This window comes from Alexandromys fortis, unplaced genomic scaffold (assembly GCF_014885135.2).
Source record: "Alexandromys fortis isolate MF-2015 unplaced genomic scaffold, M_Fortis_MF-2015_v1.1 scaffold_160, whole genome shotgun sequence".
NCBI lineage: Eukaryota > Metazoa > Chordata > Mammalia > Rodentia > Cricetidae > Alexandromys > Alexandromys fortis.
Window position 1 is genome coordinate 2895516 of NW_026068035.1, and position 27196 is coordinate 2922711.

The 27196-nt window shown below is 38.6% G+C and overlaps 1 protein-coding gene across 2 annotated transcripts in view; it reads left to right on the forward strand.

Annotated features, from left to right (window-relative positions):
- Atp9b (ATPase phospholipid transporting 9B (putative)) overlaps positions 1-27196 on the forward strand; it is a 199817-nt gene that overhangs the window by 12861 nt on the left and 159760 nt on the right. For both annotated transcript variants that reach the window (XM_050165010.1, XM_050165009.1), the window contains exons 2-4: positions 6171-6344; positions 15773-15923; positions 18783-18896. In XM_050165010.1, the coding sequence (XP_050020967.1) occupies positions 6171-6344; positions 15773-15923; positions 18783-18896 (439 nt within the window). The remainder of the gene's footprint in view (positions 1-6170; positions 6345-15772; positions 15924-18782; positions 18897-27196) is intronic.

Genomic DNA, 27196 nt, shown 5'->3' on the forward strand with positions numbered 1-27196 from the left:
CCCTCCCTCCCTCTCTCTCTCTCCTCCCTCCCTCCCTCCTCTCTCTCTGTCTCTCTCTCTGTCTCTCTCTCTCTGTCTCTGTCTCTCTCTCTCTCTCTCTCTCCCCGTGCAAACCTCTCCCAGCTGCCAATCCCGAACTGCCAGGTGGGCACTGCCCATAGGCCCACGCATATGCAGGCAGCTGATGATTATTGCGTTATCATAGCATAGGTCAGGCCTTAGCCATCTCAGGAGTTGATTATACATTTCCATCAGGTGTGACACCACGCAGCTCGCTACATTCCAGGACAGGCTCCAAAGCTAAAACAGAAACCCTGTCTCGAAAACAATAACAACAACAACGAAGGTCTCTTCTTTCTGGTCCTTTCAGACCCTCCATTGGGTGACCCCAGTACATAAGGAAGTACACTGCTATTTCTCGTACTGCTGTTAGAAATACCTGATAAAAACAATTAAGGAAGGGAGGGTTTACTTTGGTCCTTCTGTATGGTCTGTTCTCATTGGGAAAGAGGAATGTGAGCCTCCTAGCCACATTGTGTCCAAAGTCACCAAACAGAGAGACACAATATTGGTTGCCAGCTTGTCTTTTCCTTCTTATTCATCATAGGGCATCAGTCTATGGCATGGATGCACACACATTGAGAATGGGTTTTCCCTCTTTAACCAAACCTCCCATGAAACATTCTTCTCATGGATGTAGGCAGAGGAGGTTCTAACGCCCATCAAGTTGACAACTAAGGTCAGCATCACAGGGAGGCTTGTTGGGTTTGCTTTCATTCTGGACCTCTCTGTAAGCAAACTGTTAGTTTGTTTTGTCCTTTGTGCTTGTAGCCGTCACATGAGCAGGGCACGTATGCTTGTTTAATGCTGTGTGTTCATGCCTAGGACAAGTGTAGCATGTGTGGGCTTCATCAGACTTGTCTAGTCTCTATGACCTGCTGACTGAAGAAGCCCTTAGGAAGATTTTTTGCATCCTGCTTTGTAATATAAGTGACAATTATACTTATTTTTGTTGCTGCTTCATAACTAATTTTGCTACTGTTATGAATCATATATCATATCTGATATACAGAATATCTGATATGCAACCCGTGTGAAATGGTTGCTTGTGACCCCAAAGGGTGTCACAACCCATAGGTTGAGAAACTGCTCTATATGATTCTTTTTTTTAAAATCCTTCTTTTATTGATTCTTTGTGACTTTCGCATGAATTCCAATCTCATTCATCTCCATCCCCTCACATCTTCTCTCTGCTCTTGCAATCTTCCCCTCAAACAAAACAAAATTTAAAAGAAAAACCAAAGACCAAACATAATAAACAAAGCAACAACAACAACAGAAGAATCTCTTTTTGGAAGCTGTAGCATACAGCCTTTAGTCCTTCATCTTTGCTTGCAAGTCTTCACTGACACATGTCATTGATGTCATTGGTCTGGCTCAAGGCTCTGGCTTCTGCTACACCACTGATGCTGGGGCTCCTCTTGGATATCCTGTGTTGTAGAGACCCTGCTGTTTTGGAACTGTAGGTTCATCCCCTACCTGCTCCAACAGTTCATAGATGAGGTGCCGACTCACAGCCCTGGTTCTAGCTTGGTCAACCAATCAACTTTCCCTCAGTCACTACCTGAGTGAGCTCTCTAGTGCCACCTTAGGCGGCCCACCCAGTGCAGCCTGCAGCAAGGAGCAGGGTTAGTTCTTCTGCTCTCAGGTCCTCAGATCCCAGGCACCCTACCAGTCCAGCTCTACTGTTTTGTCCAGGCAAAGCTCAGGGCCCTCTCTCTCTGGATTGCTGTAGGGGACATTTGGGTAGCCAACTCTCCTGCTGCGAAGGGCAGGGCCAGCTACACCAGGGCCACTGAAGAGTGGGACTGGCTTATCACAGCATGGTTCCAATGACCCCCTGTGCTAATGTGGGCCATAAACATCAACACAGACCCCAGCTGCAGTGGGACTGCTGATCCAGACATGGCCCTTAGCTGCAGCTCAGGGCTGGATGGCACTATGGCCCTTGATAGCACCATGGCCCTTGGACATCAACATGGTCTCAGGTGGCTGACCAGACCCCGGGACATCCACAGAGCCCTCGGTGGTAACAGAAGCCACGGACATTAACTCAGACTCTGGCTTCTATAGGGCCATGTGCTCCTACATGGCTAATGGCAACAGCCCTGACGTGATCTGTGAATGAATTAAGTAGAAGGTGGTTGGATAGAGGTTTTGTTTTTCCTTGTTTTTGTTTGATTATTAGATTTTATTAGTGATCTAAGCCTTTTAAGTAACAGTGGCCTTTTTAGTCCTGGCTGATTAAGAAACTGTTCTGGGGGGCTCGAGAGAGAGGACGCACCTGAATTCAGTTTGCAGCACATGTTGGACAGCTGACAACCCTGTGTAACTCTAGCTCCAAGGGCTCTGATGCCCACTCCTGGCCTCCCACACTTGTGGCACAGTCACACACATATATACATGAATAAAAATTAATCTGTAAAAAGTATTTTAGTTGTCTTAGTACAGCTATTTAGCTTTCTTTTGAGTAGTCTTCATGTTATGTCTTTTTCACTGTTTTTTAATTTTTTAACACTACATATTCCTGTATTTAAGGTTCTTCCTTGAGGAAGTGATTTTTGTACTCCAGAGGTTTTTTTGGCACTACACAAAGACATTGTTGGGGCATTTTTATTGTCTCCACAAGGGGTGATGCTGCTGGTATTTAGGACCTAGAACTAGGGATGCTCTAGAACATTCTGTATGCACAGAACAACACTTCACAGTAAGGATATGTGGTCACAGTGTAAATTATGCCCCTGTTGAGAAGCCCCACTCTGAGGGTGGCAGTAGCCATCATTAACTTAACAGTGTTCCTTGAACAGTGTCTGCTAACACCTCATGTAAAACTCGAGGACCTTTGTTCCTTCTTATTCTACTTTTACCAGTTGTCTTTGCGTTTTGACGTTGGAAACTTAACTACACAGTGCTGCCATTTTTACATTTAGTCCTGCATATTCCTAAAGAACTTCTCTTGTTCTTGATTTTATAGTTCTCATTTTCCTTTGGATACTATTTTTATCTTGGAACTTTTCTTAGCGTTCTTGTAGGGTGGAGCTGCAGACAAAATGTTGTCTTGGCTTTCCTTTATCTGAGAATGTTTTGTTTTGTTGGAATAGCATTCTATCTGGCATGAACTAAAGTTTCCAGAAAAAATGTAAAGGCACATCTGTTGAAGAAGCTGTGAAACTGGATGACTGACAAGAATGCAGTGGCTGCAGAGGGTCAGAGCGCTGAGCACCCCACATTATCCTGGATTCTTTGTTCCTTTAGTAACGGTTTACTTCACCTTGTGGGTCCCACCTAATACTCTGTAACATTTTAAAATTAGTGTTTTCAAACAGTTTGGAAGATTCTTCCTACTCCTCTGTCCTCCGTTCATTCTACTTAGTCTCTTTCCACTTTGATGTCTCCTGTTGCTCCCTTCCCCTCCTCAACACCTTTTCCTCCTCTTGCGGTCCACCTTCTAGCAGTATAGCCTCCACACTGCATCCACTTACATAGAGAACATGCAGTTTCTATCTGAGCTGTCTCGTGCTATAATACTTTCCATTCCATGCATTTTTCTTGCCAGTTTTCTTTTTCTTTTGCAGCTGAAGTAAATTCTACTGTAGTATACATGTGTTACGAGGAGAGGTGGTTTGTTTGTCCTGGCCGCCTGCTAGCTTACACCTGAAATAATCACACAGAAACCGTATTCATTAAAATACTGCTTGGCCCATTAGCTCTAGTTTCTTATTGGCTAATTCTTACATCTTAATTTAACCCATTCCTATTAATCTGTGTATCTCCATGTGCCAGTGGCTTACTGGGAAAGATTCAGCATGTCTGACTCTGGCAGCTCTATGGCAGCTCTCTGACTCTGTCTTCTTCCTCCAAGCATTCCGTTTAATTTTCCCTGCCTACCTAAGTTCTACCCTATCAACTAGATCAAGGGAGTTTCTTTATTCATTAACCAATGAAAGCAACACACAAACAGAAAGACCTCCTACACCATATATGCACAGTGATTTCTGTAATAGCTGAACGAGTTTTCACTCCTCCAGCCATGAGTACAGTTTCCTTCACTGTCCCACATCCTTCACAGCATTTGTTGTACGTTTTCTTATGTCATCCTGACTGCAGGGAGATGGTATTGTGAAGTAATTTTGAGTGGCTAACATTTAAATATATACAGGGCATTATGTGTCTGTTTTTGAGGTCGATGTGTTCATTTTGTAAGCTTATTTGTCAACTGTCAGCTCTCTCTCTCTCTCTCTCTCTCTCTCTGTGTGTGTGTGTGTGGCATTTCTTTATATAGTCTAGACAACCCTGTCTGTAATGGAGCTGGAAAGTGAACTCATCCTGTAGGCTATGTTCACTTCTATTGTTTTTCTTTGCCGAGCAGAAACTTTTTTATTTATTTATTTATTTATTTATTTATTTATTTATTAAAGATTTCTGTCTCTTCCCCACCGCCGCCTCCCCTTTCCCTCCCCCTCCCCCAATCAAGTCCCCCTCCCTCGTCAGCCCAAAAAGCAATCAGGGTTCTCTGCCCTGTGGGAAGTCCAAGGACCACCCACCTCCATCCAGGTCTAGTAAGGTGAGCATCCACGAAACTGCCTAGGCTCCCACGAAACCAATAGGTCCAGTAGAATCAAAAACCCGTTGCCATTGTTCTTGAGGTCTCAGTAGTCCTCCTTGTCCGCTATGTTCAGCGAGACCAGTTTTGACCCAGGCTTTTTCAGACCCAGGCCAGCTGGCCTTGGTGAGTTCCTGATAGAACATCCCCATTGTCTCAGTGTATGGGTGCACCCCTCGCGGTCCTGAGTTCCTTGCTTGTGCTCTCTCTCCTTCTGCTCCTGATTTGGACCTTGAGATTTCAGTCCGGTGCTCCAATGTGGGTCTCTGTCTCTGTCTCCTTTCATCGCCTGATGAAGTTTAATATTCAGGAGGATGCCTATATGATTTTCTTTGGGTTCTCCTTCTTATTTAGCTTCTCTAAGAACCCGAATTATAGGTTCAATGTCCTTTATTTATGGCTAGAAACCAAATATGAGTGAGAACATCCCATGTTCCTCTTTTTGGGTCTGGCTTACCTCACTCAGGATGGTGTTTTCTATTTCCATCCATTTGCCTGCAAACTTCAAGAAGTCCTTGTTTTTTACTGCTGAGTAGTACTCTAATATGTATATATTCCATACTTTCTTCATCCATTCTTCAATTGAAGGGCATCTAGGTTGTTTCCAGGTTCTGGCTATTACAAACAATGCTGCTATAAACATAGTAGAGCATATACTTTTGTTGTGTGATAAGGCCTCTCTTGGGTATATTCCCAAGAGTGGTATTGCTGGGTCCATGGGTAGGTTGATCCCAAATTTCCTGAGAAACCTCCACACTGCTTTCCAGAGTGGTTGCACAACTGAGCAGAAACTTTTAAGGTTTCATCTTCTCACTATTCTTGAGGCTGTTTCCCTTGTTATTGGAAACAGTTCAGAGAGTACTTGCCTATATCTATATATTGAATTATATTTACTATTCCCTAACTTATCTTGTATCAAGTTTTTTTTTGTTGTTGTTCTTTTGCAAAGGGAATTTATATCATTATGTAGTAGTTTGTTTGCTTTTAACAATGGTTTGCCTCAGGTGAAGGTAACTTAGTTTTGAGAAAAACAGAAGATGATGTCTTAGTTATTTTTCTTTTTCCGTGAAGAGAGAGACAGCATGACCAAGGCAGCTTATAAAAGCTTGATTATGGTTTCAGAGGGTGAGTCCATTCGTCTGTGGTCATCATGGCAAGGGGCACAGCAGTCAGGCAGGCGTGGTGCTGGAGCAGTAGCTGAGAGCTTATATCTGATCTGCAGGTTGGAGGGAGGGAGGGATGGAAGGAGGGCAGGAGAGAGATTGATTGGGCCTGGAATGGTCTTTTGAAACCTCAGAGCATACTCCCAGTGACACATCTCATCCAACAAGGCCACAACTCCTAACTTTTCCCAAACAGGTCAACCAAAAAGGGACAACACATTCAAACATGAGCCTTTGGAGGCCATTCACATTCAAACCACCACAGGGGATTTATAAAATTTAGCCTGATACTATTCTAGAAACATACAGTAACAAGACTGCTTAGCTCTCTGTTTTCCCTCTAGGTACCAGCTGGAGGATGAATCTGCCCATTTGGATGAAATGCCACTGATGATGTCTGAAGAAGGCTTTGAGAATGATGAAAGTGATTACCACACTTTACCCCGAGCCAGGATAACACGGAGAAAAAGAGGACTAGAGTGGTTTGTGTGTGGTGGATGGAAATTCCTCTGTACCAGGTTCGTCTTCTGTTACTATCTGATTAGTACATGGAGAGTATGGGTAGACATTTAGTGGCTAGAGAGTGAGCTGTATCAGTCTATGTTGGTATGAAAGCTGAAGAAGATGCACCATCATGGCGTGTTCTGACCACATTGTCCACGTCAGCAAGCGGGTCTGAAAGGGAAAACATAATTCTATGGTGATATGCCAGGTATTCATCAGTGTGGCTGTAGGATAGGGCCAGTTCAGGCGCCTTCTCCTCAGCTGCCCAAGGAACAAGCTGGGCACATCTCCTTGGACACCTGGGAACCCCTCTAGAGTCAAGTCTCTTGCCAACCCTAAAATGGCTCCCTTAATAAGATATCTACTTCCCTGCTCCCATATCCACCCTTCCTCCATCCCAAGCATCCCATTCCCCCAAGTTCTCCCCATCCTCCCCTTCTCCCTTTTCTCCCCCCTCCCCTTAATATTCTTATTCTTAAGAAAAAAGTATTTTCTTATGCAGTCACACTCCAGTAACCAAATTAATGAAATTTACCATTATTACAATACTTTGTATATTTTTAAGCCCATATTCAATGCCGTCTATTTTTGAGCAGTATTCTTTATGGTCCATTTCCCTCAATCCTTGGGATCCTTGTGTAGCATCTAGGTGGTATGCCTTTCTACTCTTGATTTTATCTGGGCCAGTTATTTAGTGTTTTTCTTCTGTCTCTAGACATTTTGAAGAAAGCAGGTGAGTTATTATGCAGAATGCTTAAAGTCTTGGTTTGTCCGATGTGTGTTATTTTGAGGCTTCTGACTGGCTGTCTGGAAATCACTCTGAGGCCCAGACTTGCCTTCGGCTTGAGGCAGTCCTTTGTGCTTAGCCTCCTGAGTGCTGAACTTACAGGCATGAGACACTGCTCAGCTCTCTGATATCCTCTGTTGTTGTTATTTTTTGGGGCAGGGTCTTTGGTTTCTCAGGCTGGCTTCCCACTCACTGTGTAGCCAAGGATAGGCTTCCATTTCTGATCTTTCTCCTTCCATATCTTAAATGCTGCCATTGCAGGCCTGTACTACCACACCTAGATTTAACAGTGGTAGGCATCTGTCTTAGGGTTTCTGTGAAGAGGTACCATGACTATGAGAACTCTTGTAAAGGAAAGCATTTAATTGGGTGGCTCAGAGCTTTAGTCCATTATTATCATGGTGGGACATGACGGTATGCAGGCAGACATGGTGCTGGAGAAGTAGCTGAGAGTTCTACATCTTGACCTCACAAGCAACAGAAAGTGAACTAAGTGTCACATTGAGTGATACTTGAGCAAAGGAGATCTTAAAGCCTACCCCTATAGTGACACATTTTCTCCAACAAGGCCACACTTACTCCAGCAAATCCACACCTCCCAATAGTGCCACTCCCTATAAGATTTTGGGAACCAATTACATTCAAAAGACCACAGCATCTAATTCCAGGCTTTGTGCAAGTCCTCAACCAACTTAGCTATGTTCTCAGCCTCCTCTGTATCATTATGTCTAGGTTGACTGATACTCTCCGGGCAATATTGTATAAGTGATGCATTGTTCCTCTCAGGGTGTTTGATTCTTGTTTTGCTAATTTCTGGTTCTCTTTTAATTGTTTTGTTTTCTCTTACAATGATGTTAGTGTTTCTGATGGTCATTCAAAAAGTGAGTTGTTCAGTTTCCGTGAGTTTTTATGGCTTCTGTTGTTTCTTTTAGGTTTAGCCAGCTTTAGTCTATGGTAGTCAGATAGGATGTGAGGGGTTATTTCGATCTTTTTCCTTCTTTTTTTTTTTTAATCCTTTGTTAAGATCTGCTTTGTGTTCAAGTATGTGGTCAACTTTGGATAAAGTAGCATGAACTGCTGAGAGTAGTTTTTTCTTCTGCGTTTGGGTGAAATGTTCTATAAATATTTTCTTGGTTCATTTAATTTATGATGTCATTTAGCTCTAGCATTTCTCTGTTTAAATTTTGTCTGAATGCCAAGAGCAAGGTATCGAAGTCACCCACTATCACTGTGTGTAGGTCAATGTGTGATTTTAGATGTAATAGAGTTTCTTCTATGAACTTGGGTGCCCCGTGTTTGATGCATAGATGTTTTGAATTGCAATATCCTCTGGTGGACTTTCTTCTTTGATGAGTAGTGTAGTGTCTTTCCCTATCTCTTTTTATGAGTTTTGGTTTGAATTCTATTTTGTCAGACATTCAAATAGCTGTACCTGCTTAGCTTCTTCAGCCCAGTTGCATGCAATATCTTTTTCTGTCCTTTTACCTTGAGATGATGTCTGTTCTTGATGGTAAGGTATGCTTTCTGGATTCAGCAGAAGGATGGATCTTGTTTTCTAAACCAGTCTGTTAGTTTGTCCTTTTTTTGTGGAGGTTGAGACTCTTGATATTGAGAGTTATCAATGACGAATATTTATTAATTCTTACTATTTTGTTATGGTGTCCCCCACAACTCCCTTGGTTTACTAGTCTGAGATTATTTTTGTATTTTTTTGGGGGGGGGGTATAGTTAACCTCTTCAGACTGAAGTTTTCCTTCTGGCATGCTCTGTAGAACTAACTGGATTGCTAGATAGATGCTGTTTGAATTTGATTTTATCTTGGAATGTTTTTCTTACTCCATCTATTGTGATTGATAGTTTTTCTGGGTATAGTAGTCTGGCCTGGCATTTGTGGTCTTTCAGATTTTGTAGAACATTCATCTAAGTCCTTCTGGCTTTCGGAGTCTTCTGAATACTTCATTGTTCAAAAGGGTCTTCCCTTGTTACTTAGTCTTTTTTTTTCTTGCAACTTTTAATATTCTTTCACTATTCTGTATGTTTATTGTTTTAATTACTATGTGCCAGGGGGAATTTCTTTTTTGGTCCAATCTATTTCATATTTTGTATGCTTCTTGTACCTTAAGAGGTAGGAGGTTTTATTTGGGTTGGGGAAATTTTCTTCTATGATTTAATGAAAAACTTTTCTATGCCTTTGACCTGCGTTTCTTCTTTTATTTCTATTATTTATAGATTCTTTTCATAGTGTCCCAGCTTTCCTGGATGTTTAATGCCTGTTTGCCTGTTGTTGAATATATATTCTGTATCTTTGAGATCGAATTATTGTCCCTCTAATCTGATTATTCTCAGGTTTTGTCTTTTCATGGTGTCCCAGATTTTCTGGATGTTTTGTGCTAAGAATTTTTTTTTTTTTGGTTTAACATTTTCTTTGACTGAACCATCCATTTCTTCTACCTTGTCTTCAGTGCCTGAAATTCTTTCTTCCATGTCTTGTACTCTTGGTGAGGTTTACCACTGAGGTTTTTGTTTGACTTCCTAAACTTTTCATTTCCAATTGTATTTTAGTTTTTCATTCTATTTCTTTAATTCTGCCTTCATGCCTTGAATTGTTTTTATTATTTTATTCAACTGTATTTTCAAGACTTCATTAAGGGATTCATTCATATCCTATTTAATGTCCTTGAGTATATTAATAATTGTTTTTTGAAGTCCTTGTGCTTCAGTTATAATGCATTTCTCAGGCCTACTGAGTTATGGTTTCTGGTGGAGGCATGTTGTCTTGGCTCTTGATGTTAGTGTTTTTGCGTGGATTTCTAGACAGCTGGCGTTAGGGTGATTGTGATTCTAGGTGTTGGATGTCTGGTATCTTTGTTGGACAGGTGTTCCATTCTAGGTGTTGATGTCTGGTATCATGTTTGTTGGGCAGGTGTTCCATTCTTTGGTTCTTGTTGCCTTCTCTGGGTTTTAGGAAAGCTATGAGTTCTCTGGTAGAAGGTGCTTCTATAGGTTGGTGGAGGCAGAGAGGAGTAGGGATGGACTAGGAGAAACGGCTGAGAGGGGCCTTGAGAAAGCCACACCAGGAGGTGCGGTCTCCTGGGGAAGCTGCACACATCAATAGGTGCTGCATCCAGGGATTTGGTGGTGTTTGGGAATGAGAGGCTCCTCTGAGTAGGTTGCAGTAAATAGAATATGTTTGGGGAGACAGAGATGAAAGTGCTGGAGGCCCCTGGATCTGTACCAAGAGTCTCCAGCAAATGTGCGTGAAGTGGAAGGAAGGGCACCTACAGGCAGGCTAAGAGTGAGAGTAGACAGATGAGATAGTGGGTAGAAGCAGAGTCGGCAGCACCTACCTGATTCCCAGTCTGCTGTGGCCACTGGGGTTCCCAGGTAGACAGTGTTTCCAGCAATCAGTGCCTGACACAGGGAATGAGGATGGGCTGAGAAGGTCTACAGTACTGCTTCTCAACCTTCCTAATGCTGTGACCCTTTAATACAGCTCCTCATGTGGTGGTAGCTCCCAACAATAAAATTACTTCATTGCTACTTCATAACTGTAATTTTGTTAATATTATGAAAATATGTGATAGGCAAGATATCTGACAGGTGACCGCTGTGGACTTTGCAGCTCACTGCGAAGAGCTGCTGGTCGATAGGAAGAGGCAAAGCTGGGTTGCACCAGTGTTCACTGTTGTCCCCAGGGTAGAACGAGAGGCACCTGCAAGCAGGCTGCTACAGTACTAGGGGGTGATGTAGAAATAGAAGACAGGAAGGATAGTGAAAATTGCCTACCAAGTCATAGCCTGGTGTGGCCACTCTTATAGTCTATTAGATTGTATCTTTTAAATGATAAGTTGAGGCCATTTGCATTTAAGGTTATTGTAGAGAAGGGGTTCGCTGTTTTCTATAAGTTTTAAAAGTGGTCTTCGGTTTTCTTGGACTATTGGCATTTCTTTTCATTTCCTTGCATTAGTTTTGTGGTCTTACAAAGTTGCTGTGGATATGGTTGCTTCTTTCCTAAGTCTGGTTTATTTATATATAGTTTCATGGTCTTTCATCTTCCCCATTTAGAGTATTGCCCTAAGAACTTTCTGGAGTTCTGGCTTGGTTGTCATGAATTGCCTCAACTGTGTTTCTCTCCAAATCCCCTTATTTCTCTGTCAGTGTTGAAAGGCAGCTTTGCAGGCTCTCTATGTTCTTGTTTCAGTCATTGCTTTAGAGCATGGAATATTTCAGTCTAAGCTCTTCTGACTTTTGTGCTTACTTGTCAGAAGTCTGATAATTCTAGTATTTCTGCCTTTGTTATGTGAGTCGTTCTCTTTCTCATCTTGATATTAAGATTTTTCTTAACTTTGTATTTCTGACATCCTGACTAAATGTCATGAAGAATTTCTTCACTGGTTATGTCTGTTTGGTGTTCTATTACCTCGTGTGTCTGGAAGCCTAGTTTCTGTAAATTCGGTAATTCTATTCCATTCAATTTGTCTTCAGTTTCATAAATTCTCAGGTTTAGCCTCTTGAATGCACCACGTACTACTTAGACGTAGCATTCTTGTTCCTTGTTTTTGTTTCCCCCCTTACATACATACATGGTATATATGTATGTGTGTATATCTGTATTTCTTTGTCCTCCCTTTCTGAAATTTGTTGGTCTTCTTGGTCTTGTCTGTTACTTATAGTATCTGTTGTGGTTTTTATTTCATTGGCCATTTCCTTTATTTCAGTTATTTCTGTTTTTCAGTGTTTCAGTCTTATTTTTCTCTCTTTTGAACTTCAGTTTCAATCTAATAATTGTTGTGTTTACTTTGGAGATTGTCTTGTAAAGGTCTTGGACAGATTTTCTTAATTCATGCATGTTTAATAAGATAATTCTTTGAACAATAAGACTAAATTCTTTCTCAGACATTTCAGCTCTCCAATTTTGGATTTCCTTGTACAGGAGTTGGTCAGTTGGTGATGGGCCGGGCGGTGGTTATGTCATGTGTTTTGTGTTGATTTTGTCATGTTTTATGAGTCCTTTGGAGTGGGTTTGGTTTGACTTCCTTCAAACCCTTTGAGATAGTCTCTTCTGCACAACGCTAATCTAGGGAGACTGATAAAACTTGGTGTTGATTATGGTATAGATTGCTAATGTGGTCCTCTCTTGGCTATATGCTAACAGGACCAAGGATGGGACTGAATACTTAACACCAGATTGAATGAAAACCTGGGTCACCATTTGGATTCTGTGCCCTTGATGGAGACAGAATAAAAAACTTTATGCCCAGTGAATCTGTCTATTCTCTGGGGATGATGGTTAGAACCACAGGTCCAAAGAAACCTCTGGGACCACAGCAGTGTACAGATTCTGGTTCCTGCAGTGACCACTGGAACCTCAGAGATGAGAAACTCATTCCCATAGTGATGTCAGAGATCACTGAAATCAATGTTCCAGACTCCCCTGGGCATACCAGACCTGAAGGTTGGGCAATGCATTGACCTTTTGAGACCACTGGACTGAAGTCCTGGTTTCAGGGCACTCTTTGGTCCCACAGAAACTGGAGGTCTGAGTACTGGCTCTCTCTGGTTCTGAAGAAGACAGAGACCTGAGCACTCTGCTTTAACATAGTGGTAAATACACTAGTAAATCAATGTTTTATTTTTTTTTTATCTTTTATGACTTTTGTTTTTAAATGGAATATATAGCTGTTTTTTAGTTTTTATTTGTAATATGGTTCTTTCTTCATGGAAAATATTAAGAATATATTTTAAAATGTTTATGTCAATACCAAAAGGACCCAGGTTTAAGGATAGTGAAACAGCTCAATAAAATCTAAAGATGTGTTTATAAATGAATACTTTATATGAATAAGTTGTGATCCCATGGGAAAAGCTAATAGAACCATCTAGAGTAGGTTGATAGTGGATATGGTGTTAATGTATGTCCCATTGTCTTGTGGAACATGTAACCTGAGATCCTTACAATCCTGTGATTTGGTTGGGGTCTCCTCTATAGAGAAATGGTAGAAATTAAACACTGTACTTAGAGAGTTCTTATATATTTAGCAATCAGCATGGACCTAATTCTTTATTCCTTATATATTTTCAGTTTTGAATGTTTGTTGCTTTGTTTTCTAAATGCCAAGCATTCTTGCATTCAGAATTTTTGTGGCTATTTATAGTGGTTCTCATAGCAGATGGATAATATTAATTGCAGGAAGAAAATTTTAGTGACTATTTCAGTACAGTTAGGTTAGAACTAAGATTAGTGAGTTGTAGTGTTTTAATACATTATTGCTTATTAAGGCTCATTTTAAAATTACTTTTAGTATCACCTCCTCAGTACTTTATGATTGCAAACTGTTTTATTTTTATTTTTTTTCAGATTTGTTGTTTGGCAGAATTTCTAACCTGAAGACTTAGATATTTCTTGCTGAAATGTTTATTATTGCTATTTTTTTCAATTTGACTTTCTGTCATGAGAGTGAATGCTGCTTCCTGTAGATGCAGTGTGGGACATTGATATATTGATCTTTCTCTTTCTTTGATCTGGGCTGATGATCTTTCTCACGAGATTTACATTTCACTCGTTATCAAAAATCACTTTGTCCCTAGAAAACTGGAGCCAGGAATGGCATTTCCATATGAAGGGAGGAGAAGGGGGATATCAGATGCTGGGCTTATTCCTGGTTCTAAATGGCTTTGAGTTAATCTGTAAAACATTTGGGGTGCAGAAGCCTGGGAAAATGTTCATCTTGCAAGATGACATGAATACTATGTTGTTTTGGTCATGGTAACCAAAGATGCTTGCAATTAGATAGAATAGTCTAAGTTGTGGGAAATAATGGGAAAGAACTGGTCTATTTTGAGAATTTCATTATGAATAAAATTGATATGTAAATATATTTTACTTAATGCTAGAAGATTGCTTTGATTGTAGAGGCATTTATGAAAAGCTGATCATAAAACATTTTAAGGAAAAGTATAATTTGTATATTATTGGATTTACTTACTAGATTGATACAATGCCTTATGCTGTCAAATCTTAAAGTGTTCTCTTTATACTTATTTAGGATACATAGAAATATTAATATTTAGGAAATATTATTAATATTAAGGAAATATTCAGTTACTTCTTCTAGAGGACCCTCCCCTCTGGTCTTTTGAGGTAGGGTTTCTCTGTGTATACCTGGTTTCCTGGAACTAACTCTGTAGACTTGGCTGGTCTCAAACTTAGAGATCTGCCTGCCTCTAGCCCCCTTCCCCAGTGCTGGGATTAAAGGTGTGTGCCATCATTACCCTCAAGATTTCTCTTTTCTTGTCCCTCTTATTTTTCAGTGTTTTCTGATGTTTTACTTACATTACTTTGCCCTAAAAAATTTCCCCATAATTTAATTTTTTCCCTTAGTTCTACCAGTCAGTAAGGTTCACACATAGTTTTTTTGGTGGGATTAGGTATTTAGGATTTAGGGTTTCACAATATAGCACAAGCTTGGCCTAGAACGCACTGTGTTGCACTGTTTGGTTTATACTTTGGTGTCAGTCTTCCTCCAAAGGACTAGGATTACAAGTGTAACTCATTATACCTAGTTATTAGAGGAGATATATATATGTGTATATATATGTGTGTGTGTATGTATGTATGTATAGTCATATGCCCTTTTCTCTGAGCACCAAAGTCACCTACCTTCTCTCTTTGACAGTCTTTGTGGTCTGTCTATATGACCGAGTGGGATTTGTAGGACACTTCCAGCCCATCATGAGTTGATTTATTCAGTTCTGTGTAGTAGTATGGGACTTGATAGTTGCTTTCTAACAACTCTATAATTCTGTCTGTGTGCAATGATATAATTCGCAGTAACACGTTTCCTAAATTTGTAATGTAGTTTTCAAATGCTTAGTCTTGTGTATTTACTGTTTTTAACTTAGCTCTGTCTCTGTATATTTACATATCAGATTATTTGTTGAAGAACAAAGCTTTTTAACAGTGCAATTTTGAGGAATTACTGCTGCATTTTGAATGCTGAAAAGAAATGTGTTCATAAGTAGCTGTATTTGCTTGAGGTACCTGACCCTAGTTGGTTTGTTTATGACAAGTGGTGTCCTGTAGGACTCACTGTAGTAGTTAGTGGGAGCATCTGATCTCTAATGTTTCATGGAAGCTGCTAACCACGGTGGCTGTTGAACTCTTGAAGTATAGCTGAAGATCTGAGTTGTCGGGGCTGGAGAGATGGCTCAGAGGTTAAGAGCACTGCATGCTCTTCCAACGGTCCTGAGTTCAATTCCCAGCAACCACGTAGTGGCTCACAGCCATCTGTAATGGGATCTGGTACCCTCTTCTGGACTGCAGGCATACACACAGACAGAATATTGTATATATAATAAATATTAAAAAAGATGTTCTTCTATAAAAAAAATCTGAGTTGTCATTTAAATTAATTAAAATTAAAATGCCCATCGGTGGCTACTGTATTCTGTATTGGATTGTCAGTGTAGGTCTTCTTGGACCAGAGTCAACATTCAAAAATTGTGTCTTTGTAATAGGATGTTAAAAGGCATACGGTAATGACATTAGCATTAGATAATCGCCAAGGAATACAATCAGTTTTGACTCTAAACTTGTAGAATTAGACTTTTTAAAAAAGGCGTACATCGTGTAGCTATATTTTTTGTTTCACACAGTTGCTGTGATTGGCTGATAAATGTTTGTCAAAGGAAGAAAGAACTGAAAGCTCGAACAGTATGGCTTGGATGTCCAGAGAAGTGTGAAGAAAAACATCCTAGGAATTCTATAAAAAATCAGAAATACAATGTATTCACCTTCATACCTGGGGTAAGATGATTACATCTTCAAATGTCAATTGTATGTCTGAGCTTGCTACCTTTCTTTGTTTTCTACCTATACATGGAGAGACTGCTGGCTGATGTCACTGTCTGTCCACGCCAGCATCTTCCCATTTCACACCTTTCCATTTCAAATGATGACTTAAGACTTTTTTTTTTTTTGCATTTTTCTAGCTCTGTCTACTTTAAAAAAAATGCACAGTTTGGTTCTTGCTTTCAGTTCTTGATAAACATTTATGTTATAGGAATACAAAAGTATAGAAATACTAAAGAAAACGTAAATGATCAAGAAGCACATAATTTTGGGGACACTTGAAATTTGTTTGGAATGAAAAGTAGAATGTAGTGTTGAAATCTGCCAAGGAATTTATAAAGGAAGTACACAATTTGTTCATATAAACAAAGTATTTCTATGTATTTATTTATAGATGCCCTTTCTCTATTCAAGTTGTTATTCTCAGGCCTCGTTACATTGTTAACTCATTAGTTATTAGTAGTTGAATATATTGTTAAATTTAAAATTTGAAGTTTAAATATCTTAATCCTTTTTGTTATTAATTCTTTTGATTACATTACAAAACTAGTTTTATCATGAATTTGGAATAGTGGATTGATTTCTGCTTTATATCAGTTCCTTTTTTAAATAGGTTCATGTTTCGTTATGAGCATAAAGGCAACTGATGGATTATGAGTCTTTTTTATTCTACAGGAATTTTTTTTCTTTCTAATCATTGATTCTTTGGAGATAAATCAACGTGATTGATCTGTAGAAAAAATCAATTGTGTATCTTACATTTCTGTAACAAAAGTGTTGGCAAAGTTTAGCTGTTGGTTCTTACTCTGTTTTGTAAGAAATGCTCTGTCTTACACGTTTATTCAACTAACTATGCTAAGTTTCTTTTGGACTGTAATGGTCTTTTCTACCCCAGTCCCCAACCATTCACTAATAGACTTGATATCTAATGTGCTTCTTTATTAAAACATGAGATTAATGACTCCATAATCAACAGAGTAATCTTTTATCCTAACAATAAAATGTAAACCATTTTGAGTCAGATATTCTCATTTTTATTGAACAAAACCACTGTTTTCTCCTTAAGTATAAAGTACTAAATGCAGTGCCTAAGATGGTACATTGTCCTAACGGTCACTGGTCACTGAGTATCTTGTAAAGTATCGGTCATAGTTAAAGCCAGTAGTGTAGCTCAACTTTGAGGAGTATAAATTCCCACAGCCATTGGCTGCATCCTGAGAATACCTGTTGATGACTCTGCACAATGCTGGGTTATTGTGGGCATGATTTTCTTCTTTATCAAGTCTCGGAAATTAGTCTTTTCATCTAAAACGTAGTATTTCAGAAACATTTAGTAATTACACAGTAGGAATTCTATGCCATTTTTAGCACAAATGGCAATTTCTGAATTGCTAATAGATATAATTTGTGCTGAGATTTTACAGAAATTGCTGAAGAAAAAGAGCTTTCTTTCCTGCTGAGATTAGTTTATGAAATAATTCAAAACATTTTTAGACAGCAATTGAGCATGATTATGGATATAAACATATTGAGTATAACTCTTTGTTACACACAGAATTGTATGACGATGCAGGTAGCTTCCGTGTGTATAAACTGGCTCTAGCTCTTTAAGCCACAGTAGCCATTTACCCCATTGTTCTCTTGTAGAAATTGCTGGGTCTTACACCTGACACAAGGAATGGCTTTACAGCTTTGTAAGCTTAACTGAAAATACTGTTATTTGGATTATTTTTTTCTTTCCTTTCCTTTCCTTTTTTTTTTTTTTTTTTTTTTTGATACAGGGTTTCTTTATGTAGCCATGGCCATGCTAGAATTTACTATGTAGACCAGGTTGGCCTCCAGCTTTCAGAGATCCACCTGTCTCTGTCTCCTAAGTGCTGGGATTAAAGTTGTGCATAACTGTGCATGCCTAAAATTTATTCTGTTAACAATAACTCCAGTTGCTTGTTTTTAAAATTATTTTTAGTTTTGTTTTTTGCTATGTCATGATTAAATATAGGGCCTCATATGTGCTAGCCTGCTGCTGAGCTATTGTCTTCAGCTCCAGAAGACGTTTTCTGGATTAAAAAGAGGAAAAGAAAACCAAAACGAGCAAAGTAGCAAAACCTTTCAATTTTAGTAATCTTAAAATGTATTAAATGATGAAATTTATTTTATGTTTGAAAATAATGTAACAAATCAAGTACTAAAAGACACTAAAGCAGATGTAGGCTGCTGTCCTCTGAAAGCTGGTCTGTTATTTACATATGTTCATATGAATGGTTTTTCTATTCTGAGAGCTAGTAAGTCAAATATCCTTTGTCATGTTTGGATCTATTGACTTGTTCATTATATGTTTGTAAGGCTCAGTGTCTGTGCTGAAAAGCACACTGGTATTATATTTCATTTGTGTGTGTGTGTATGTATGTATGTATATTCTCCTGTTTCATAAATATTGGACATTTAGAGTTTTCCTTTTTAAGAGCTTTTTAAGACTCGTTGGTACTCAGATAATATCTGTGTGCTCATTTAAAGCAGAAGGGTGTCATCTGCTGATATGTGTGTGTGAACAATGTAGATTTCATACAAAAAAAATTTTTAGGGAAGTGTACTTTTAATATAATTGAAAGTCCTAATTATATTTAAAATTATATCTTACAATTAGAGTAATTTTAGCATACCTTTTGAAAGCTAATGTCAGAAGTAATTTACTCTGAATCTGCATACTTTCAATGATGGAAATGTGTTTGCGTGCTTTGTTGAGTTTAACTATTGGTTGAAGTATTAATACATTTTTGTTGAGGGGATTTTGCTAATTTATTTATTCCTTTTTAGGTTTTGTATGAACAATTCAAGTTTTTCTTGAATCTTTATTTTCTGATAGTGTCCTGCTCACAGTTTGTGCCAGCATTGAAAATTGGCTACCTCTACACCTACTGGGCTCCTCTGGTAAAATACTTCTATACTTATGCTATATTATTTAATGCTTAGTATATCAAAGTTGACTGTATTTTTTTATATGGCATTTCTGTGCATCATTGAACTTTTGGTAAAAAAAAAAGACCATGCTGAACTTCCACGAGTCCTGTAGTGTGTTGTCAGTGCACTGCCTGCAGAGCTGCAGGAGTGTAGGTCCCTCCTCCTGGAGGGGTCACAATGTGTCTTGCCTGTGGCCCTCTACATCTGTACTGGGGTAGCGGTGGCCTGCCTGCTCCTGCTGCTCCTGCTGCTCCTGCCTGTGCACTGCAAGAACCGCTACTGGCTGGCTCTGTTGATTACTCTCCTGACCCTTGGTTGATGGTGAAAGTTCTGAGGTCTTTGGTTGCAGGATAGTTTCTGGTTGCTTGCCCAGTGTTTTCTCAAAGGCTGATAATGGTATACCTCTTTCAGATATATTCTTTCTTTATAGTTTTAAATGATTTGTTGATTGTTTTGCTTGTTCTTTCTTTGGTTATATGATCAGAAATATTGCAACAGATAAATTTATTCCCTCTGTGCAAGAAGGTGAAATGTTCAGGTGTCCTCTAAATGTGACTTTAAAATTGAAGGTCTAAGGTCTGTTCTTTAGCTGATCCATGCTAGGTTGTGGCTGTTTTCCCACCTAGAGACTTCTCAGTGAGGCTGTAGAGCTGAAGGGGAGTAAGGTCCTTGGCCCAGGTCAGGTCCAGTAAAGTTGTACTGAGGCATTACTGATGACTTCCAGTCCACAAGCCCTAGCAGTACGGTTTATTTGAGGAATAACAGCAGCATTCCATAGTTGTATGGGATATAAATGCAAAATTACTGAATAAATTAATGCATGTTTTACTTGCTAAATGTTTTATTGTTGTGAAGAGACATCATGGCCATGGCAACTTTTATAAAGGAAAGCACTTAATTGGAGTTGGCTTATTTACAGTTCAGAGGTTTAGGTCATTATTGTCTTGGTAGGAAGCATGAAGGCATGGAGGCAGACCTGGTGCTGGAGAGGTAGTTGAGAGTTCTGGATTGGCAGGCGGTGCTCGGCTGGAATAGAGAGTGGCACTGGGCCTGGCTTGAGAATCTGAAATTTTAAAACTCATCCCCAGTGACACACTTCTTCTAATAAGACCACATGTACTCCAAGGCCACACTGCCAATAATGACTTTCTTATGAATCTGTGGGGGCCATTTTCATTAAAACCACCACAAGCAGTTAGGTTCAAAGAGACATTGACACTGATCTACAAGAAAATCTGATTTTTGACACACAACCACTGTAGCATAAATCTGTGTGGGTCACCCCTTTAGAGGGTTATCAGTATGTACTAAAGACCTTTAAAATGAGCTTATTATTTTGAAGGGGTTTATTCTAATGTGGTGCTTGGTAAGAGCAAAAAATGCTTAATACTGTTTTTGAGACATTTTAGTATAAAACTGCAAAGGCTATGAAACTAGAAAGAAGTCCAGAGGAGAGACAGAGAGGTGTTGAGGAGTGAGGGGGACCAGTAGGACATGTGAGACACGGAGGCTGTAGGGAGTGGGTAGAAGAGTGTAAGGTAGGCTGGGAGAAGAGGATAAGAGCCCAGGAGGAAAAAAGAAACATTTTGTTTGAAAAGGCTGTAATGAAACACAATACTATACATGCTCATTATAAGATCTTAAAGTATGTGTAGGCTGAATTCACAACTCTTGCAGCTCATTTGTGTCTAGCTCTACCACAGGTAATGTTGATAACGTGAACAAAGCCAGACAAAATCCTACCCTAACAGAACCTGAATTGTCAGGGAGAAGATAGTTTAGAAACAGATACTGGGCGAGGTCAGAGAACAAGTGCATAAACTTGCATTTCGCAGCGAAAACACAAAGCCCGGAACAAACCTCTGTCGTTTTCATGTGGCCATTCTCATTCTGCTTCACTGTGAGGTAGCGTCGGTGGCTGGGCAAATGTTTGCGTGACTACCTTAATCTAACTGTGCGATGTTTTATGATAAAGTCATTTTTAATAATAAAAAATATCAAACCTATCTTATAATTCTGAAATAAATTCCATATGGTTAAATTAAAAAAAAATTTCTTTGGTGAGTTTGTAAAGAGCCAACAACATAGAAGCTTGTTTCTTAGATTTGATGATGAACCAATGTGCTCATCAACTCTTTCAGATTTCTGCTAAATCAAATGTTGAGACATGTCCACAGCACAAGCATTCATCAATAGTCATCCTTCTGATCTCTCAGATACAAGTTTTGCTACTGCAAAATCAAGAAACAAAAGAAAACTTCAAAAAATAATTCAATTCTCATATCTAAATTTGACAACCAAATTCAAGTCATGAAAGAAATAAAACAAAAAGGACTTTTCATTCCTACCCCTTACTTGCATAATGAACTAGTTCATATTAAAATAAGTATCTAAATACAATTAAAGCCTTTTCTGCCCAAAAAATGATAAAGCACTTTAAGAACAAATGAAGCCAACAAACTTAAAATAAAGTCGGAAGAGGAAATGGGTAAAAACATGAAAGCAAGGACGCTGCCTTGATGTACTGTATGTTCTATGGATGCATAAGCACTTGCACATGTGCATGCGCTCACATACATATACACACAGAGACATACACATACTCATACAAATACATACAAGTTCATTTTAAACCTTGGGTAAAATAACCAACTTTTTGAAAAGATCAAATAAAATTCTTAATGAATTATTCAAATAAAAGCATTTTCCTTTTTTTTTTTCCTCGAGAAGCCTTTGGGAGACAGAGCAGGCAGATCTCTATGAGTTGAGGCCAGCCAAGTATATATAGGGTGTTTCAGACCAGCCAAGACTACATAGTCAAACCTTAGTAGTAAAAAGGAATTAACAACAACAAAAAAAAAAACAAAAAAAAAAAAAAACCCTAGTGAAACCAGAGTTAATAATAAAGGCAAAGTGCCAAAACAAAATATGACTAAATACACTTTGCCTTAGATTTTCAGGAATTTGTAGTCTCAAACTATGATTGTTTAACTTGAAATAAATTTTAATCTAAACTACAAATATCATTTAAATGATGAGCGAATTATAGAAAATAGGGAAGAAATAAATACAGTAAAAGCATAAATATGATTTTATTTAGTATTAGCAAGTATTGTTTTAAATTTTCTTTAATGCTATATTATCTTTATCAGAAATAATCAAAGTAAGCCAGACATGGCGATGTGCACCTTTTAATCCTAGCACTGGGAGACAGAAGCAGGCAGATCACTGTGAAGCTGAAGCTAGCACAATCTACCTAGTGAGTTACAGACTACCCAGGCTACATGGTAAGGCCTTCTCAAAAATGAATAAATAAACTCTAAACTCCTAGAAAGTATGTAGCATACATAATACTTTTTAAATGCACATAAGTAGTTATGAAGAAACAAATTATTAATTACAGCATTCTTCAATAGCAAAAATTTAGAAACAATCTATCAAGAGAATGGGCATATACATTACAATATAATCTAATTAAAAATAGAGAAATAAAGATGAAATGGATATACATGTGCAAAAATGGACCAATTTCATAAATCTATGTTAAGCCAGAATAACATGTTGCAGTAGTATACAAAGTAAGGTAACTTTCATAGAATTTTTTTAAAGAATATAAGACAATAGTGTACCCTATTGTGTTGATATATTCCTGAGTCCTAAAAGTTACTAAGAAATGCAGAAAGTTACAATCTTACCTTCTATTCAGAGCCTTCTTTGAAAGTTTGGTAGAATTCTGTGCTAAAACTATCCTCCTTGGGTTATATTTTGCTTTTTGTTTTTGCTTTTGTTTTGGACTTTTAATGACTGCTTCTGATTCCTTAGGGGTTATAGGTCTATTTAATTTGTTTATCTGATCTTCTTTGATAAGTAGTATGTATCAAGAAAATTATCCATTTCTTTTAGATTTTCCAATTTAGTGAAGTATAGGTTTTTAAAGTATATCCTTATGATTCTCTGCATTTTCTTGGTATGCATTGTTATTGTCCCCTTTTCGTTTCTAATTTTATGAATTTGGATGTTCTCTCTTTGCCTTTTAGTTAATTTGAATAAGGTTTTGCCAATTTTACTGGTTTCCTCAAAGAACTCTTTGTTTCATTGATTCTTTGTATTTTTTGTTTGTTTCTATTTTATGAATTTCATTCCTAAGTTAGAATATTTCTTACTGTCTTCTCTTTTTTGGGTGTGATTTCTTCTTTTTGCTCTAGAGCTTCTAGGTGTGCTGTGGTTACTAGTATAAGGTCACTCCAAGTTATTGTTTAGTTACTAAGTGCTGTGACTATGCCTCTTAGAACCATCTTCATTGTGTCCCATAAGTTTGGGTATGTGGTATATTTGTTTTCATTCAATTCCGGAAAATCTTTAATTTCATTCTTTCCCCATTTTTTCTTTCAATAGTTAGTTCAGTTTCCGTGAATTTATAACATTTTTGTTGTTTCTGTTTTTGTTGATAGCCAGTTTTAATCCACGGTGGTCAGATAGGATGCATGGTGTTATTTCAATTTTATTTTATCTGTTAGACTTGCTTTGTGTCTGAGTATGGGTCAATTTTGGCAAAGTCCCATGAGATGCTGAGATGAAGGTACACTGTTTTGTGTTTGGGTGAAATGTTCTGAAAACATTTGTTAGGGTCATTTGGTTTACATCATCTGTTAGTTCCAGCATTTCTCTGTTTAGTTTGTCTGGATGATCTGTCTGTTGGTGAGAGTTGGGTATCCATGTCTCACTCTCAGTGTATGAGGGTCAGTATGTGGCTTATGTTGCTGTAGTAGTTCTCGTATGAACTTCGGTACATACATTTCTAGAATTGCAATGTCCTTTTGGATTTTTTCCTTTGAGTATGTAGAGTCCTTTCCTGTCTCTTCTGATTAGTTTTGGTTTGAAGTTTATTTTTGTCAGCTATTAAAATGGCTATACTGACTTGCTTCATGGGTCTATTGGCTTGGAATATCTTTTTCCTCCCTTTACCCTGAGGTGATGTCTATTCTTGGTGTTAAGTTGTAGTTTTTAGATGCAGCAGAAAGATGGGTCCTGTTTGTGTATCCATTCCATTAGTGTGTATCTGCTTATTGAGAAATTAAGACCACTGAGTCGAGGCATATCAATGGACAGCGTCTATTGCTTTTTTTGTTGTTGTGGTGGTGATGGTGGTGTGTCTCTGTGTGTGTTTCCCCACTTTTAATTTGCTTCTCCCAGATTATTTCTTGTGTTTTGTTGGGTGTGATTAACCTCTTTAGATTTGAGTTTTCCTTCTAGCCCTGTTTTTAGGGCACGGTTTGTAGGCAGATACTGCTTAAATTTGGTTTATCATTGAATGTCTTACTTTGTCCATCTACTGTGATTGAAAGTTCGGCTGGGTATAGTGGTCAGGGTGGACATCTGTGGTCTGGTAAAATCTGTAGAACATTTCCCTGCCCTTCTGCTGTTTAGAGTCTCCATTGAGATGTCACTTGTTCTAATTTGTCTGCCTTTATATTTTACTTGGGTTTTCCTGTCTCAGTTTATAATCTTCCTTTGTTCTGTACATTTAGTGTTTTAATTATTATGTGCTGAGGGGAATTTATTTTCTGGTCCAGTCTATTTGGTGTTCTGTATTCTTTTTGTACCTTAATAGGCATTTCCTTCTTTAGATTAGGGAAATTCTCAGATTTCCTTTAAAATTTTCTGTGCCTTCGACCTGGGTTTCTTCTTCTTCTGTTCCTATTATTTTTTTTTTTCAGACTGTTCCAGATTTCCTGGATGTGTCAGGAAAAGTCATTTTCTTTGACTGAGACACCTATGTTTTCTATTGTGTTTTCAAGTACTTGAGTCTCTTCCACATCTTGCGTTCTGTTGGTGAGGCTTGCTCTGAGGTTATCCTATTAGAATTCCCAAAATGTTTCATTTTCAGATTTCTCCCGGTTTTCTTTTTCTTTATTCCATTTCCACTTTCAGGTCTTGAACTGTTTTATTAATTTTCTTTCATTGTTTGTTCCTAGATCCTTCAAGAGATATATTCATGTCCTTCTTAAGGACTTCTATCATGTTTATAAATGCAATTTAAAGGTTGTTGTCTTGTACTTTTAGCAGTGTGGCAATACCCAGTCTACAGGGACTGTTGTGGTATGCTTGCTGGAATCTAGTAGAGACATACTGTCCTAGCTGTTTGTCATTGTGTTTTTATACTAGTCATCTGGATTTGGGAAAGTTTGTAAATTCTGGGTGCTGATACTTGGTCTTGTCTTTGGTGGGTATTTTGTTCCTTGGGTACTTTGGAGAGTGTGGTGGCTATGTGTTGTCTGGTAGGTAATTCTTCTGGGATCCTGAGAGGCATTGCCAATGTGGGTTCCAGGTAAAAAGTATTGGGACCTGATAATTAGGAATGGGGATGAGCTGGTTTGGGGGCTCAAGGGATACACAGGAGGGAAGAAAGCAGGGAGTTCCACCATGATCTGCTTAGGCCCTGGGAATGGGAGCAGAACGTGAAGAGAGGCTACAGCATGTAGTCAGCTACAGAGCTGATGATGAGCCCTGGGAGCTGGATGTAGAGGAGAGGAGGGGAGAAGCTCGGAAGCTCTGCTGCTTGCTTCACTGATCTCCCTGCTTCTCTGGCAGCCTTGAGTGGAAGATTCCTAAAGAAAGCCTGCTGGAGTTGTGGCCTGAGGGAGCAAGAGGGGCGGGGAGGAAGGCTGGAGATCTGTGTGGTCTTCTGGATATGGAGGCAGAGAGGAGGGGGGTGCTGCAGCAGGTTGTCTACTGCAGACCTGGTGGTGAGACTAGGATGAATCTGGGAGGACTGGAGCCGCAGTCAGCCTGCCTGCTTCCCTAGCTGGAGCCTGTTGTTTTCTTAATGACACCATTCTGACTGGGAGGAGATGGGATTTCAGTGTAGTTTTAATTTGCATTTCTCTGATGGCTGTTGAAGCTAAGCATTTCTCCATATGTTGTTTCTTGGCCATTTGTGTTTCATCTTTTGAGAACTGTTTTCATTTTACTAGCCCATTTATCATTTGGGTTGTTTGACTTGGTGCTTTTTTTATTGTTGTTGTTTGTATATATTGAAGTTATTACTTTATTTTCTTCCATCCACAATAGTTCCGTTTTCCCATGCAGGTAGTCAGTGTGGATGAGAAATCAGCTTAAAAAGTGTCATATTTTTTTCAGTCCCATTCTTCTTTTTTTTGTATTTAATGTATATGTGTTTAGAACTGGAGTTACAGGGTGCTGTGAGCCACCAACTGGCTGCTGGGATTGACCTTTGTTCCTGGAAGATCTGTCAGTGGCCTGAACTGTTGAATCTCCTCCTCAGCCTCTAATTTTTTTCTATAGTTTATATTTTTTATGAAATTTAATTCATTCAGCCTTCCATTCATTTGGATCTTTTTTTAATTAGAAAGTTTAAATTTATACAATAAGAACTAACAAAAGATACGTTATCAAGATCAAAATAAAAATGAAACTCACAGGAAATTGTTAAATATGTAGAAATTTGCAAAAACAGGATATCAGACGTTTTCAGTAGAATTACTAATCAAGCAGAAATATATCTGGAAGTGAATTTGAGTAATTCCTAAGAGAACATAATCAAGAGTTTAAATTTTTTCATAAATGATTAGATGCTAATAGAATCAATCATGACTTTTTAGGTTTTAAATATAGCATAGATAACATTTACTGTGATTTAATTATAGGGTAATTTTCTGTTGAAAGTAATTTTTCCCCTGTCACAGGCCCCTTTTTCTAGTTTCCTGGCATTTACCCTCCCTCACTCCCACATAGATACACTTATATAAAAATTACACACATGAGAAAGAACACATGGTTTTTGTCTTTATGAGCCTGTGCTACCTCATTTTATGTAATTTTTCCAATTCTATTAATTTTCCTGCAAGTTGCATAATTTTATTTTTTTCTGTATGGCGAATAAAACTCATTGTTCATATGTGTGCCATATTTTTATTGTCCATCTATCTGTTGATGGTCATCTAGGCCAAATCAATTTCCTTGCTGTTTTGAATAGAGTAGTGGTAAAGCTGGGCGTGGCAGTGCCTCTATTGTAATAGGCGAAACCTTTGGAAGACCCTGCAGTGGTATAGCTGGGCTTTGTGGAAGTTTTGTTTCTAGCTTAGGAGAAACCTCCAAACTAATTTCCACAGTGGCTTTACAGTTTATATCCCTAGCAGCAGCAGGAAGTATTCTTTCCTATCCCAGCATGGTTGTTCCTGAGATAGTCCTTCTGACTGGGATGAGCTGGGCTCTCAGGGAGGTTTTGATTTGTGTTTTTCTGATGTGGA